The sequence below is a fragment of the Fundulus heteroclitus genome, chromosome 1 (assembly GCF_011125445.2).
Source record: "Fundulus heteroclitus isolate FHET01 chromosome 1, MU-UCD_Fhet_4.1, whole genome shotgun sequence".
Classification (NCBI taxonomy): Eukaryota; Metazoa; Chordata; class Actinopteri; order Cyprinodontiformes; family Fundulidae; genus Fundulus; species Fundulus heteroclitus.
The window spans coordinates 39,369,357-39,385,235 of NC_046361.1; the positions used below are offsets into that span (position 1 = coordinate 39,369,357).

At 40.8% G+C, this 15,879-nt stretch overlaps 1 protein-coding gene across 4 annotated transcripts in view; it reads left to right on the top strand.

Annotated features, from left to right (window-relative positions):
- The window catches only part of agap2 (ArfGAP with GTPase domain, ankyrin repeat and PH domain 2), a 50,938-nt gene extending 36,001 nt beyond the window's left edge, over positions 1-14,937 (top strand). For 3 of the 4 annotated variants that reach the window (XM_036142733.1, XM_036142714.1, XM_036142724.1), the window contains 9 exons: positions 1,301-1,481; positions 3,868-3,993; positions 4,096-4,218; positions 4,428-4,487; positions 4,702-4,853; positions 6,304-6,394; positions 6,518-6,740; positions 10,483-10,747; positions 13,780-14,937. In XM_036142733.1, coding sequence (XP_035998626.1) covers positions 1,301-1,481; positions 3,868-3,993; positions 4,096-4,218; positions 4,428-4,487; positions 4,702-4,853; positions 6,304-6,394; positions 6,518-6,740; positions 10,483-10,747; positions 13,780-13,995 — 1,437 coding nt within the window. In that variant the 3' untranslated portion in view covers positions 13,996-14,937. The remainder of the gene's footprint in view (positions 1-1,300; positions 1,482-3,867; positions 3,994-4,095; positions 4,219-4,427; positions 4,488-4,701; positions 4,854-6,303; positions 6,395-6,517; positions 6,741-10,482; positions 10,748-13,779) is intronic. The other variant, XM_036142717.1, reaches the window with a different exon arrangement.
- The last annotated feature ends 942 nt before the right edge of the window (positions 14,938-15,879 follow it).

Here is a 15,879-nt window from a genome sequence, read left to right on the forward strand (position 1 = left end):
GCTCTTCCTCAGATGTAGGGATTAGAACGGGTTCCATCGGAAATAAGCAGCTTCTCCTTTTTTTTTTATAAAGAGAAAAATATAAGCAAATTTCCAAAACATATAAAAAGCTGCTTCAAACTGAAATGTTATCTGCAGAAATCTGGGGAACCCACTGAGAGATTCTGACACGTAGAGCCACAGAGTTTTATGGTTCAGGGTTCCTTCACTGTCTGGAAAAATATGATTTTAATATTTTCCAGATCTGGATGGAAAAAAAAAAAGAAAAAAGTCTGGAAAAATATCTGTTTTTCAAGACTTTATTGCTTTTCTATATATCTAACTACCTTTTAGTGTCTGTCCTTCCTTCCTTCCTTCCTTCCTCCTTCCTTCCTTCCTTCCTTCCTTCCTTCCTTCCTTCCTTCCTTCCTTCCTTCCTTCCTTCCTTCCTTCCTTCCTTCCTTCCTTCCTTCCTTCCTTCCTTCCTTCCTTCCTTCCTTCCTTCCTCACTCCCTATCTTCTATACTCCTTTTCTTTCTTCTGTCCTCCCTTCCTTTCCTCCTTCCTTCCTTCCTTCCTTCCTTCCTTCCTTCCTTCCTTCCTCACTCCCTTCTTCTATACTCCTTTTTTTCTTTCTCTACTCCTTTTCTTTCTTCTTCCTCCCTTCCTTCCTCCTTCCTTCCTCTTCCTCCTCACTCCCTATCTTCTATCTCCTTTTCTTCCTTCTTCCTCCTTCTTCCTCCTCCTTCCTTTCCATCCTTCCTTCCTTCCTTCCTTCCTTCCTTCCTTCTCCTTCCTTCCTTCCTTCCTTCCTTCCTTCCTTCCTTCCTTCCTTCCTTCCTTCCTTCCTTCCTTCCTTCCTTCTTCACTCCCTATCTTCTATACTCCTTTTTTTTCTTCTGTCCTCCCTTACTTTCCTCTTTCCTTCCTTGCTTCCTTCCATCCCTTCCTTAAAAAGTAAAAAATCTTCTTCTTTACAAAAATATTGGATGTTTAGCTTATTGTAGAATAGATTAAAGAAAAAAATATATAATTTATTTTCCATTTTTAATGGTACAACAAAAAATATCATATCTTTCTTACCTGTGAACAATCTGAACTGAACTCTAGTTTCTTTAAAAGAGATTTTTATATAACCAAAGATACAGAACCTGTAAACTTGAAAATAAAAAAGTCTCAAAGTGTCCACGTCTTCAGGAGGGTTAAATGTGGAATATAGGAATGTAAAATAACGCTCTCTAGTGTCATCCGAGCCTTATTTCACATAAACCTGGACGCGTCTCTCAGAGGTAAAGGTGTTCCACATCCTCCTCCACTGCAGGACTACACACAGAATATCCATGGAAAGGAGATCGACCTGCTCCGCGTGACGGTTAAGGTCCCTGGGAAACGTCCGCCGAGAGCCGTCGCACCTGCGGGGCCCTCACCTGTACCTCCGGCTGCTTTACCTGGAGTCAACGGGCTCAGCAAGGAGCCGGCGGCAGCTGATGGGGCCAGCACAGGTACGCCTGCCGACTCTGCCGGCGCAGAGGTTTTCTGAAAGGCAACACTGCAAACGGAACTAAAAATAAGTAAAATTTTCTTAAAATTAGTGTGTCGGTCCTTGATTTGAGCAGGTAAATAAGATGATCTGCCAATAGAATAAGATTTTTGCACTTAAAATAGGAACAATTCATCTCCATCATCTTATTTCAAGTGCAGGATGTCTAATTATCCTAATTTAGGGGTCAAAATACTCATTCCATTGGCAAATGGTCATATTTACCTGCTCAGATCAAGGACAAAAACACTATGTTTAATAACATTTTGCTTATTTTTAGATCCGTTTTTGCAGTGAATCATTTACATTTCAGTACAAGGACAACGCTGCAAAAAGGGAACTAAAAGTAAGTAAAAAAATTCTTGAAATTAGTATATTTTTCCTTGATTTGAGGAGCTAAATAAGACTGTTTTTTACACTTTTTATAGGATTTCTACACTTAAAATGGGAACAATTAATCTTTAAAATAATATAATTAGATATCCTGCACTTTAAATAATACAATGGAGATATATTGTTCCAATTTTTAGTGCAAAAATCTTATTCCATTGGCAAAGTCTTATTTACCTGCTCAAATCAAGGGAAAATACACTGATTTCAAGAAAATTTCACTTACTTTTAGTTCCCTTTTTGCAGTGAATAGTGTGCTTTACATGATTAAAATATAGGAAAATAAAAACAGAATAAAAGCAAGTTGGAAAAAAATGCAGAAAAATATAAACAAAACAAAACACGGGGAAATAGACACTAAAATCAAACATTAAAAACAGTTGGACTACAAACTTAAACTAATGATGTTTCAGTAAAACAGTTTTACTAGAACGGTCGAAGGCGATCCTAAACAAATGTCTTTTTAATCTTGATTTAAAGGAACTCAGGCTTTCAGCAACAAAGGGAACTAAAAGTAAGTAAAAACTTTCTTGAAATTAGTATATTTTTCCTTGATTTGAGGAGCTAAATAAGACTATTTGTCAATGGAATAGGATTTTTGAACTTAAAATGGGAATAATTCATCTTTAAAATAAGATAATTAGATATCCTGCACTTGAAATAAGACAATGGAGATATATTTTTCCAATTTTTAGTGCAAAAGTCTTATTCCATTGGCAAATAATCTTATTTATCTGCTCAAATCAAGGGAAAATACACGGATTTCAAGAATATTTCACTTACTTTTAGTTCCCTTTTTGCAGTGAATAGTGTGCTTTACATGATTAAAATATAGGAAAATAAAAACAGAATAAAAGCAAGTTGGAAAAAAAATGCAGAAAAATATAAACAAAATAAAACACGGGGAAATAGAAACTAAAAGCAAATTTTAAAACAGTTGGACTACAAACTTAAACTAATGATGTTTCAGTAAAACAGTTTAACTAGAACAGTGGAAGGCAATCCTAAACAAACGTCTTTTTAATCTTGATTTAAAGGAACTCAGGCTTTCAGCAACAAAGGAAACTAAAAGTAAGTAAATGTGTCTCTAAATTAGCGTATTTGTTCTTGATTTGAGCAAGTAAATACGATTATCTGCCAATGGAATGAGTATTTTCACCCATACACTGCAAAAGCAGATCTAAAAATAAGGAAAATGTTCTTAAAATGTGTGTTTTTTTCCCTAGATTTGAGCAGGTAAATAACATTATCTGCCAATGGAATGAGTATTTTGACCCCTAAAATAAGATAATTAGACAAACCACACTTGAAATAAGATGATGGAGATGAGTTGCTCCTATTTGAAGTGCAAAAATCTTATTCCACTGTCAGATTATCTTATTTACCTGCTCAAATCAAGGACAGATACACTCTTTTTAAGAAAATTGTACTCATTTTTAGTTCTGTTTTTGCAGTGTAAAATAAGATAATTATATATACTCCACTTGAAATAAGATGATGGAGATGAATTGTTTGTATTTTAGGTGCAAAAATCTTATTTACCTGCTAGAATCAAGGGCAAATACACTCATTTCAAGAAATAAATACTTACTTTTACTGATGATGAGGTTTGTTCCAGATCAGTAGAGCATAGGAACTAAATGCTGCTTGGTTCTGGTTCTGGTTCTGCAGAGTTGGCCAGCAGAACCGAGTGGTCTGGAGGGTTGATGCACATCAGATCAGTTAGCTCTCCAAATCAGCAGATAAGCTCCTCATTAACTCCAAATGTCCAGGAAAGAAGCAGAGCTAAACACAGAAGTGCTGAGTCAGCGGTACTTTCAACGGGGAAACGTGCCGTTCTCACTCGTCTTATGTGTCATTTCTCAGGAGGGGACGATCAGAGAAAGCTGCTGGTTTGGTAACATGATAAGCAGAAGGTCTGCTGTCTGTAAACTCTTCTCCTTCTCTCTGGTTGCCAGTTCCCCAGTTGTGTCCCTCCACTCTGTCCGTCGCCGACGACCGGCCCGGTGCGTTGTCTCCTCAAGGGGGCGAGAGAGGTCTTCAGCGCTGCCCTTCCACACTATCCGCTAAAGCACAAAGCGTTGGCAAGTCTAACACGTCTAATTAAACCCTGAACCTCTGCTGCCACTGCAAACAATGTTTTCTTGAGTTATCAATGTCTCTTTCTTTTTTCTTTTTTATGTTAGATGGCCTTGAAGGGACCGCCGGAAAGGATCCGGGCCAAGCGTCTCCCATGAGTGACAGGAAGAAGAACCGGAGGAAGAAGAGCATGAATCAGAAAGGGGATGCAGCTGTTGGTCAAGCTGAGGGTAATGTTGCTTTTATTGGGAAATCATCCAAACATTTGGTGAATCTTCTGCTTCATGCTCTCTGCAGAGGCTATTGTTTTACTGTCGCTTCAGTCTAAAAATGGACGATCAAACATCCCTGTTGCTCTTTGAAGATCTCTTGACAGCTTGTTGTCCGTCTCTCTGTTTCTCTTTTTCCTTCTCCTGTGCGTATCTCTATCGCTCTGCAGCCAAACGCAAAATGTGGAAATTAAAGAGCTTTGGTAGCTTGAGAAACATTAATAAGACAGGTAACACATGAGGGTGCAGAGTCATTGCATTTTAACCATCCCAAGCATGTGTTCATTGGACCTGTTTTCATTCAAGTAACCCCGACATGTTGTTGGTTTCATCTCAAACTTATGCATCGTGCCGTTTTGTGTTTGTCTTTGAAAAACGCTCAACAGCTCATAAATATGTCGAACTCGTGCAGTTTGACAATGGTCTAATTTCTTCCGCTTGCAGATGAAGAGAATGCAGACTTCATCATCGTTTCCTTCACCGGCCAAACGTGGCACTTTGAGGCTCAGAGCCTGGAGGAGAGGGACTTGTGGGTGACGGCCATAGAGAGCCAGATCCTGGCAAGCCTGCAGTCCTGTGAGAGCGGCAGGAATAAGGTAAGTCCGTGTTTTTAGCCATAGTTTGGTGAAATTGGTTCTCACGGTAGGTTGTAAAATCGATGGCGACTTGAAAAGCAAAGATTTATAATCAACCGAAGATTAAAGCTAAGGTCGGAGAGTCCCTTTTTTGAGTAACTACGCATACTCAACGTCGCCTTAGCTGCTCCTCTGCCCCTCAAGGGGATCACGTCTTAAAAATCTCACAAATCCTCTTCTTCTCATAAACATGAACAGCGTTCGCTTCTTGCGACTCTCATTCATTTTCAAAGTCTACGGTGAGAGCAGCGGAGCTACAGTGATCGGCTAACCGCTAAGCTAACTGCTAAGCTAACTGCTAAGCTAACATAAACACTAGAAGAGTACAGCCGGCCTGCGGAAAACTGCGTCTTTGATCACTGGCGTTAGGTGAGCGCGTCAGAATGATTGACATGTGGGACAACCAATAGAAAAAGAGATCCCCCCCCCCCCCCCCCCCCCCCCAGGAGGGACAGAGGAGGATGACAAAACTCTGACCAATCCTAAGCAGTCCCTGCCATTCGGTGTGAAGGGCAGGGACTGGTTAGGATTTTTACCCATTTTACCCAGTATAACAAAAAGTGTTTCTGACCAGGATTACCAACTATAGCTTTAAAGGTATATAGCCACGTAATATGCTTATAAAAAAGACCATTTGATCATGATAAAATAAGGTTATATACACCAAGCTTCCATCTTGATAGTGTTTTGATGGTCTTTTTTGAGCCGAAAAATAATCCCCTTTCGGGCGCGATGAACAGATATAAACGGACGTGGCGCCATCTAGTGACAGCATCGCAGAACTATCATAATGCCGGTTTGCTTAATTAATAAATAACTTGTAAATAATGGCGGACTGAGCCTGACCCTTTGAAATGCCTTACAGTAAAGCAGCAGCTCGGTGTGATTGAAGACCAACTGTTATTAATTAAATAAACCGATCTACAGCAACTTTAAAAGCCTCATATCAGAACATTTACTCACGTCAGTCAACTCTGCGTCACATCTGAGCCTCGGCAGGTTTAGCGTCTGCTTCAGTGAACACCAACGTTCAGATGGATTCCCAGAGACATCCCAGGCTTTTCCCTCTTAGAATCATATTTTTTGCGCTTTTTTTCCCCTCTGGACCTTGGACCTTTCTTCATTGTTCCGCTGGGAGATGCTAATAGCCGTTAGCCACTTCTTTATTTTAACCCCTGCTGTGCAGTACGTACTTCCATTAAAACCATAAATAAGCCCGAAAGGCTTTATTGAGCAACAACAAAGCATAAGACACCAAAATAACAACCAATACACCAGCAGGACGTGATAATCTTTCATAAAAACTTTGTATGCAACCAGAGTGAGCTACTGACGTATAAATAAATAAAAAAGAATAACGTGGCTGTGCACCTTTAAGTGTGACATGAATGGTTGCATTTTGCATGGGCAGGCACGGAGGAGCAGTCAGAGCGAGGCAGTGGCGCTGCAGGCCATCCGAAACACCAAAGGCAACAATCTGTGTGTGGACTGCGAAGCGTCGAGTAAGTTCAGCTTTCACCGTGCCTAATAATCCAGATTTAATGCACCATCCGTAGCCTGAATCACTTCCAGTTTGTCTCACTGCCTCTGTGCTGCAACCACGCTCTCCTCTCACTGCCCCGCAGATCCCACCTGGGCCAGTCTAAACTTGGGGGCCCTCATCTGCATCGAGTGCTCGGGGATCCACCGGAACCTGGGCACTCATCTGTCTCGCGTTCGCTCTCTGGACCTGGACGACTGGCCGGGGGAGCTCACGCAGGTTCTGGCCGCCATCGGAAACCACATGGCCAACAGCGTGTGGGAGAGCTGCACCCAGGGCCGGACCAAACCCACGCCGAATGCAACACGGTGCGCTTAACCAAACCAGCACCTCCCTATGACCCACTGTGATTTAGTGATTCAGTTTGGTACATAAACAGACCTCTCAACTTTTATCAAAAGTTAAGAGTGAGATTATGCTAATTTTGGGGGCGGGGCTAACCGGACCCTGGAAGAGCCGGTGGAGTCTCAACTCCATCTCATTTTTATCCCACCAGACATTGAAGTAGACATGTATTACATTTGTTAAAACGAGAAAGAGACGTATTAATACCTTATTGTTCAGTTAATTGATTAAAACATAAAAAACACACAATTGTTCAAATAATACTGAATAAAATTAAGTAGTTTTAAGTTATTCACCGAATTATTACACTGTTACACATTAATCTATGGGTTTGTTTATCATTGTAGATCTATAACCTGATTGGTGAATCAGGCTGAGTTTCATTAAGTCTTTATGGTCAACATTTTCCCCTCAGCAGCAACACTGAAGCACACAGAGGTTCACGCTGCGTCTTTACGCACCATCCAGCTGCTGATGTCTCCCTCTTTTCAGCTCAATGCACTTCTAGACTGTTACAGTTTATAACCAGCCCGTTGCCAAAAAATCGCATCCCCTGCTGTTTCATAGAAATATACACTTGTAGTTGATGTAACATTTTCTACGTGTTTACACATGTGTTCTGAACTACTAGTGTGAATTTCAGGTATGTAGGACAATTTTTAGATTAAAAACATAGGGGGATGCGTTTTTTGGCAGCCCCATTGCCAAAAAACGCATCCCCTGCTATCTCAGAGGAGTTGACACTTGTATGACTGTATTCCTGTATATCCATCTGTAATTAAAGGACAAGGGTCAGCAAATGCAAATTCTGCCCTGTAAAACAATGACAGCGCAATTGTCGCTCTATGATCTGAAGCCCCATTTGGAGCTTTTAAACAGGCTTTGAAAAACTTTGATAATTTGCTGCTGTAATATTATAGATTTTTCAGAATAAAAAGATAGCAGATGTGCAGAATCAAAACATAACAGAAATACAATTATAGAGCATTCAGTATTGTAAGAAAGCCCACACTGTTTCTGGATAAATAGATTATTGAGTTAAGTTCTATTCCGTTTTATGCCTCTTTCCTTGTAAGTTTGAAATGTCCCATGCTCCTGAATGCACCATAGCTTTCTGACGCTCCGGATGCATCACACTGGTCTATGAACGCTGTGTCTGCACATTTGATCTTCCGCTTAAGAAAAAGCTTTGCAGTTTCAAAACTCACGTCGGCTCTCACGGTTTATTGTTGTGTGTGAATGACAAGAGACCACAAGAAATAAATCAGCCGTACCTCGGATAAAAACTTTGGATTTAATGTTGTTTATAACACCCGTACTTTTGTAAACGAATCTGCCAAATACACACAGTATTTTTTACACTAGAAGTACATTTAAACGTTTTTATATAATTGAAATAAGAACAAGTCGCTCCGTTGGTCGTATTTTAATTCGTTTTCCGTCGATATTCATTTGTACAGAGCGAGGCGCGCTCCCGCGACAGGGGATGCATATCTCGGCAGGCATGCACACCGGCTCACTTTCACCACTGGTTAAGACTAAAATTATTCATAACTCTGATCACTCTTCCTGCTGCTCTGTTAAAAAGAACTGCAGCAGGAATTACGGATGGCCACAAGTTGTGAAAGAAGCCGAAACAGCTCAGCAGAAGGTGGAGTTTTGTGTGAGAAATTCCATGTTTGCGTGTGAAATGCCATGTGTTGCGTGTGAGCGTGTGAAGTTAGTGAAATGCGTGTGTCACACAGTCAATGCGTGAGAGTTGAGAGCTATGCATAAACTTTCTAAAACCAAATAGCTAAACGTTTTTTTAGCATGTGTAAGTCCTAAACATGCTGCGAACAGCTTTTCCTGACCCACACTGAATTCTGCATAGGTTGCAAACCTTCTGCAGAGTCAGCAGCTGTAAACTTAATGTTGCTTCAGACTAACAGTATGTAGAGAGTTTCATGAAAGGAGTTTCCATGTCTGACCCTCTGCACCCAAACCTTACATCCAGTGTTTATGTATAACCGCTGTGGCCGTTTCCAGGAGAATATTTTTTGGATCAAAGCATTGTGTCGACTGTAAAGTTTGGTTAATATAGAGTAGCGCTATTCAGGAGCATACCAAGACATTTTTTTTAAACCTTTACGCTCCCATATGTATAGAAACAATTCGGGGATGGTCCCTTCCTTCTGCCAACATGGCTGCAGTGTACAAATAAAAATCCATGAAGCCTTAAATGGGCGAGTCGGTCTGCTAGAACAGAGTTCTGACCTAAACCTGTCAGCATTTCTTTGGGATGAATTAGAGTGGAAAAATGCGGCCCAGGCCTTCCTGTCCAACGTCAGTGGTTGAACTCACAGATGCACTTCTCACAGAGAGGTCACAAGTTTCCATGAAAACACTCCTACACCTTGTGGAAAGCCTTCCAAGAAGAGTTAAAGCAGTTACAGCATGTAGAGCATGTCCCATTTTAGACTATAGGACATAAATTAATCAGAAAAGGGATGCAACAAGGAGGCGACAGCCCCCACTTGGTGTGGGGTTGTTCATGTGGGTCCTCAGGCCCCATTTCACAGTGGTGGGCTCCCGTCTGGGGGGCCTATAGCCCCTGGGTGTGTGTCAGGGTGGCAGTGAGCCCCTGGGGTTGTGCTGGGCCCTGGTGGGCATTCCTCCCAGTTGACGTCTCAGGAGCTAGCCCACCGGTGGGAGGGTAATGTGCACCCCTACCTTTGCCCCCCCCCCCGGGTTCCGGCTTCCCCCGGGGTGCTGGTGCCTATGTTTAGGGTTCTGGGGGTCCTACCCTGCTCTGATTGCTGCCAGGCGGTCTTATCTCTGGGGGTTGGTGCAGGCGACCTGTCCAGGGTGTACCTACCTGGAAGGACAGGTGAATATAGACATTGGATGGATAGATGGATAATTTAGCATTATTAAAATGTTCCTGCATCTGTTGTCGTCTTTGTGAGTAAAGGAGCTGGAAAACCTTAAAACCAGGGCTTTGAACCGGTTCAAGGAACGAAAACGAAAACCGGGAACCTTTTGTATTTTACAGGGAACAGAAATGAAACCGGAAACGTTATTGTTTTTTATGTTCTGGAACTGGAACACTTATTTAAAAATAATGGTAACCGGTTAATACCAGTTTTATTTCGTTCCTCAAAGTTTTCGTTGCCTAATTAACTAAAAAAATAAATAAAAATTATTTTCCTGCGCACGTTACCATGACGGCTGAGGTTCACTTCCTGTGTGACATCACATCACACATTCGCTGACTGAATGGAGAGAGAGCGGTGTCTCCACTAGAGCTACACATCTTAAATAAAAGGTAAATTACGATCAATCGTTAAGTAAAATGCTCATTCCAAACACAATATCAATAGCTGGTTTAAGCTGGATGAGAAAGATGTGACATAATTCTATAGCATTAAATAGCTGACAGGAACAGTATTTTTTTGTTCTAACCGGTTCGGGAACGTCAATTTATTGGTGCAACTCATAACCGGAAACGTTATAATTCCTATTCTGTTTGGAACGAACCGATTGGGGGAAAAAATCGGTTCAAAGCCCTGGTTAAAACTGAGTACATCTTAAACCTTACTGTCATACGGAGTCTCAAATAAATCATCTTAAATAGCCTATTATCCGAGGCCTTCCATACATTCTAACATGGATTCATCCTTACGCCTGATTCTGTCTGGTTCTGTGCTGTTTCTGCGTCACCAGGGAGGAAAGAGAGTCGTGGATCCGAGCTAAGTATGAGCAGCGTGCCTTCGTGGCTCCTCTGCAGCCCAACTCAGAGGACAGCATGCCGGCATCGCTTCTGTCCGCGGTGACCGACAGGGATCTGCCCCGGCTGCTGCTTCTTCTGGCCCACAGCACCAAGGAGCAGGTCAACGCCCAGCTGGCCGCCACGCCGTCGCCCCCCCGCACCGCGCTGCACGCCGCCTGCCAGCTGGGAGACGTGGTCATGACACAGCTGCTGGTCTGGGTGGGTTTGATCATTTATTTTTAGGACACTGATCTTATCAAACCTGTCATAAAAAGGCTCATCAGCGTCTCTTCCGAGTTTAATGCAACAGGAACGTTAAAGCGTTTTCATTTAGGTCACATTGGTCATAGAGTAAAAGCAGAGAGCTTCTTCTGAGAGGGTTGACCTTTGGGAAATGGCAAGAAGTTAGTTCATTTAGGCTGCTAGCGTGCTACAGTTTAATGCATTCTGCTCATTCTGTCATTTCCATCGTGATTTTCTGTTTGCTGCTCTTCCAGGGACATTTAAAAAAGCCCCTTACGATTCAGCAATTCCTCCCAATGTGCGCTATGGCTTTAAGGGTTTCCTCTTAAACAACGGTAGCATTTTAAGATAAGATAAGATAAGATAGGCTTTATTGATCTCACAATGGAGAAATTCACTTGTCACATCGGTTCATACAGAGTAGGAAAGGTGCATTCAGTTATATACAGTGAGTCTTCATATATACAATGGAATAAAAAGGATACAAAAACAAATACAAAAAGAAATAGGAATGGACATATGTTGTCTTATTTACATACATAGTGATCTATATAAACATATATATAAACATTTATACATACTTATATACTTGTATATACTTATATATATGTAGGCATATATATATATATATATATATATATATATATATATATATATATATATATATATATATGCCTACATACATACATAACAACATGGGTGTCAAAACCCTGCCCTCTCTGAACCCCATATTACAACCAAACAGTAGAAATACCATCAAAAGTTTAAATTAATCTTAGAGAGCAAGACTTTACCTGATAGGATTGGTATTTCCATACCTTTTATGGTTTTTCCACAATCACAGTTGAGGCGTTTTTATTTTTCCAAATAAGGTTGTTTGTTATCAGCACATTATCAAGACTTTTTGGATTAAATTTCTTTTACACTGACACTAGATGTGGACGTTAAAAGACTGATATATTGGTCTATTTTCCCGCTGCATGTCTCTCACTACTGCAGGACTTTGCAACCTCAAATTTTGATTCACTTCCTTTAAATTTTCCTTCAATATTTGATCTTTGGTCTCTTTAGTGGCATCTCCTACATTTAGCACTGCAGACCATTTAAGACGTGCCGGCGTGGTCGTCCGACAGATGCAACTAGAGCTAAAATGTTAATTTGATCTAATTTATAAATATCTTTTATCCAATTTATAAATATTGCAGAGGGATGCTTTGTTTCTCTGGTTTACAGGAGTAGTCCTATGAGTTCTCGATTCTTTTTGCTTCCAGGAAAGGGTGTAAGAACCACTTTCTGGCTGTACATCACAACAGTAGCTTCTTCTTTTTTAACTACCAGATCATCAAGTAAATCTGTTTCTCTATTGAACAAACAGGTTTAACTTCATGTGTGTTTTGCCTCCTTTGACATCTCTTCACCAAGGTTTTGCTTAATAGTTAAAACTGTATTTTGGAGTCAAACGTCCCTTAAAAAGCAAACAGATTTGGCTTTTGCCCACCTTCATATTGCTTCTTATCACGTCTGTATTGTTATGTTAATTGATGGTTATACGTGCTCTAAGAATATTTCAGCTTGTTCAGGACTTGTTTTGCTATAAAAAAACAAATATTATGATGCAACAGAGGAGCTCAATATAAACATACACTAGATCTCTGTATTGTACTATATGCAGACGATATTAAGCTTATGAAACAATGCACCACTCAGACTTTTACTTTACAATCTTCTTTTTCTTAATGTGTGACCTGCCGATTCTGATTTTACACATTTGTTCGATTTTATTTGGCAGGAATAGACCATGTACAAACCTAGCTGTGCAAACTATGGTCTAATTTAACAGTTTAATGTAACAAAGACTGACCACAAAATATCCAATAAAAAAAAATCTGCCTTGGGTTACGTGATATTAGTAATTTTGAAAAATAGTTAGCTATGCTTTTTAAGGCTGAAGAAAGTATTTTCAATTTTGAAGTTGGACAGATATTTCAGTACTTTACAACATTAGTCAGAGCTAATAAAGGGAGAAATAGACAATTTTGATGTGTTTTTTGTAAATAATCACGTTGCACAGAGAGCAAAAATAAAATGTTAGACGTCTTCTGAGGTGTAATTCTCTTTCTCTTAATTGAATTCAATTTTGTTTATATTGCGCCAATTCATGAAACATGTCATCTCAAGGCTCTTTCCAAAGTCAGCTTCCATCAGATCCTCCAGGTTGGTGAGAAAGTTTCCTCTCTAAGGAAACCCAGCAGGTTGCATCAAGTCTCTCCAAGCAGCATTCACTCCTCCTGAAAGAGCGTAGAGCCACAGTGGACAGTCGTCTGCATTGTTGATGGCTTTGCAGCAATCCCTCATACTGAGCATGCATGAAGCGACAGTGGAGAGGAAAACTCCCCTTTAACAGGGAGGAGAACCTCCAGCAGAACCAGAACCAGGCTCAGTGTGAACGCTCATCTGCCTCCACCCACTGGTGCTTAGAGAAGACAGAGCAGAGACACAGAAAGCACAGAAGCTCACATTGACCCAGGAGTACTTTCTATGGTAGAGAAGACAGAGCAGAGACACAGAAAGCTCAGAAGCTCACATTGACCCAGGAGTACTTTCTATGGTAGAGAAGACAGAGCAGAGACACAGAAAGCACAGAAGCTCACATTGACCCAGGAGTACTTTCTATGTTAGATGGTAATAGAGGATGATCTGCCTCCTCTGATGATGTCACAGCTAACAGAACGCCAGACCAGGTGTACCTTCTATGAAGAGAAAATGACAGAGAACAAAAAGTTAAAGATTAAACATTAAATAACAAACACTGCAGATTGGAGAACAGTAGGAGAACTCAGCAGAGTTCTTAATCAAACATTCGCTGTAAGGGAATTGACAGGAAACAATTGACTATAAATTGTTGGATATTTAGGGGAAAGCTCACAATCTCACCTTCTTAATCTATGTTGAAAGTCTGATCTTTTAAAGAAGGTTAAATGTTTTCTCCTCCATCTCTTCCCTCCCAGTACGGAATCGACGTGAAGGCGAAGGACAGCCAAGGCCAGACGCCCATGATGATCGCCAGAAAAACAGGGAGCAAAGGCTGCATGGATATTTTGCTCCAACACGGGTGTTCCAATGAAACGTCCCCCACCACCGCCGCCGCCGCCACCCCGGTCCTCTCCCGCCGCTCCAGCACTGCCAGCCTGGGCCGAACCAGCTCCAGGAAGTGGGTGTCATAGCCCGGACAGATGACGGTGGCCGTCTGCCTGGAGGATGCCTACAGTTTAGAGATCTGTTGAAAAGGCTGCAGCGCCGCAACATGACGGGACTAGATAACATAATGCAAAGGATTTAAATAATAAACTGTTACTGAAGACTGAACAACATATCAAACAACACGAAAGCAATATTCATCCAGTGAGTCGATCACTACCATATTGCTGAAATGCTGTCCTGTAGCCGTGTAGCGGTCTTCTGCCACCCTTAGCACAGCCCATCTGTCTGCTTCTGTTTCACTTCCTCCTGATGAAGTGCAATAATCCAGCTGTGGCGATGAAGAGCGACAGCTTTAGCCGTGAACTGTGTCGGCCGACAGTTCGCCCGTCATCCGATGATTTTCTTCCGATTTTTTTCTTGTGACTGGACCAATTTTTTATTTTATTTTTGTTTTCCAACCCCTTTGGCTTTAAAAATGAAACCTGAACCGTCAACGTGTCTCAATCTCAGCCGGTTCAGTGGAAACAAACGGTTTCAGCAGAGAGAATACAGCTTGAGCTACAAGAAGGAAGTGTTTGTTCCGACCAGAGATGTTTAAAGAAAGAAGCCCCCGAAACGACTCAGCTTTGTAAAAAAAAAAAGAAAAAAAAAAAAGAAAAGACAAAAAAAGTTTGTTAAAAATACGTCGGGTTTGTTTTTCATCGTCTTTTATAATTTCTTATTGCCGTACATTCCATGAAGCAGCGAGCAGATGTGAACATGCAGTATGTAACCACGTGTTGAGACGTTTTCATTGGGGATCGCAGAGAGACTACACGGAGATGCTATTCACATTTATATTACTGTTGTGTATTGATCCCATGATTTAAAAGTCACGTATGAAGCAGTTGGGACACCTTGTGGATCATGTGAATTCCTCATGACTTAAAATGAAAATAAATTTTTTTTATTAGCAATAATAGGATCATTTTGTTTGTCTGTTTGCTTTGTTGTTGTTTTTTTTATTATGCCTTTCACCTTTACTTTTGCAGTTTTTTGAGCCCTTCCTATGTGAGCAAAGTGGTTAAAATATTCCTCTCTCCTCGTTTAAGAAAAAAATAAGGACTATACCTTTAATATCTTGATATAGAAAAAATATTTATAGTACTACATTTTGTTTCAGCTATATACACTTAGCTGTAGATTCTTTTGAATCTAGCAAAAATATTTTTAGAAAAAATGTATTTGATTTCCATTTTATAAAAGTAGTTAAATTAAAGGATGAAGAGACACAAAGTTTAAGATTGATTTAAAAAAAAAAACATTTCGCTGAAGGAGATAATGATCATCATTTAGCTTTTAGGATATTTAGAAGGACCTTAATATGAATTTCAGTTCCGACTGACAAAATTTGTTCTTAAACTCAGAGAACCACAGAAACAGCTATAAAGTGTATTTTCTTAAATCTGAAAGCTAGGGTCTGCGATTTTTCCGGAGGTTTCCCCAAGTCCCTTCTTGAACAATTGCAGCTGCGCAAGGCCGTCTTACCAGCCCTTCCACTCCTCAGGGGGATCACGTGAAAAAAATCTCCAAAATCCACTCTGGTCTTATTTATTTCTTCTGAGCCCTTCCTTTTATTGTCAAAAACATGAACACTGTTCGCTTCTTATGACTTTCAGCCACGTTCAAAGTCTACGGCGAGAGCAGCAGAGCTACAGTGGATGGCTAACCGCTAAGCTAACCCCTAAGCTAACCGCTAAGCTAACTGGATACATAAACACTAGAAGTGTGCATTCACAGCCAGCAAGCAGAAACTATAAAGGAAAGAGCATGGAAACTGCCGTTACATGGGCACATTAGAATGATTGGCATATGTGACAACCAGTAGATAAGGTGAAATCTCCAGAACTTGAGGGACGGAGGGGGTG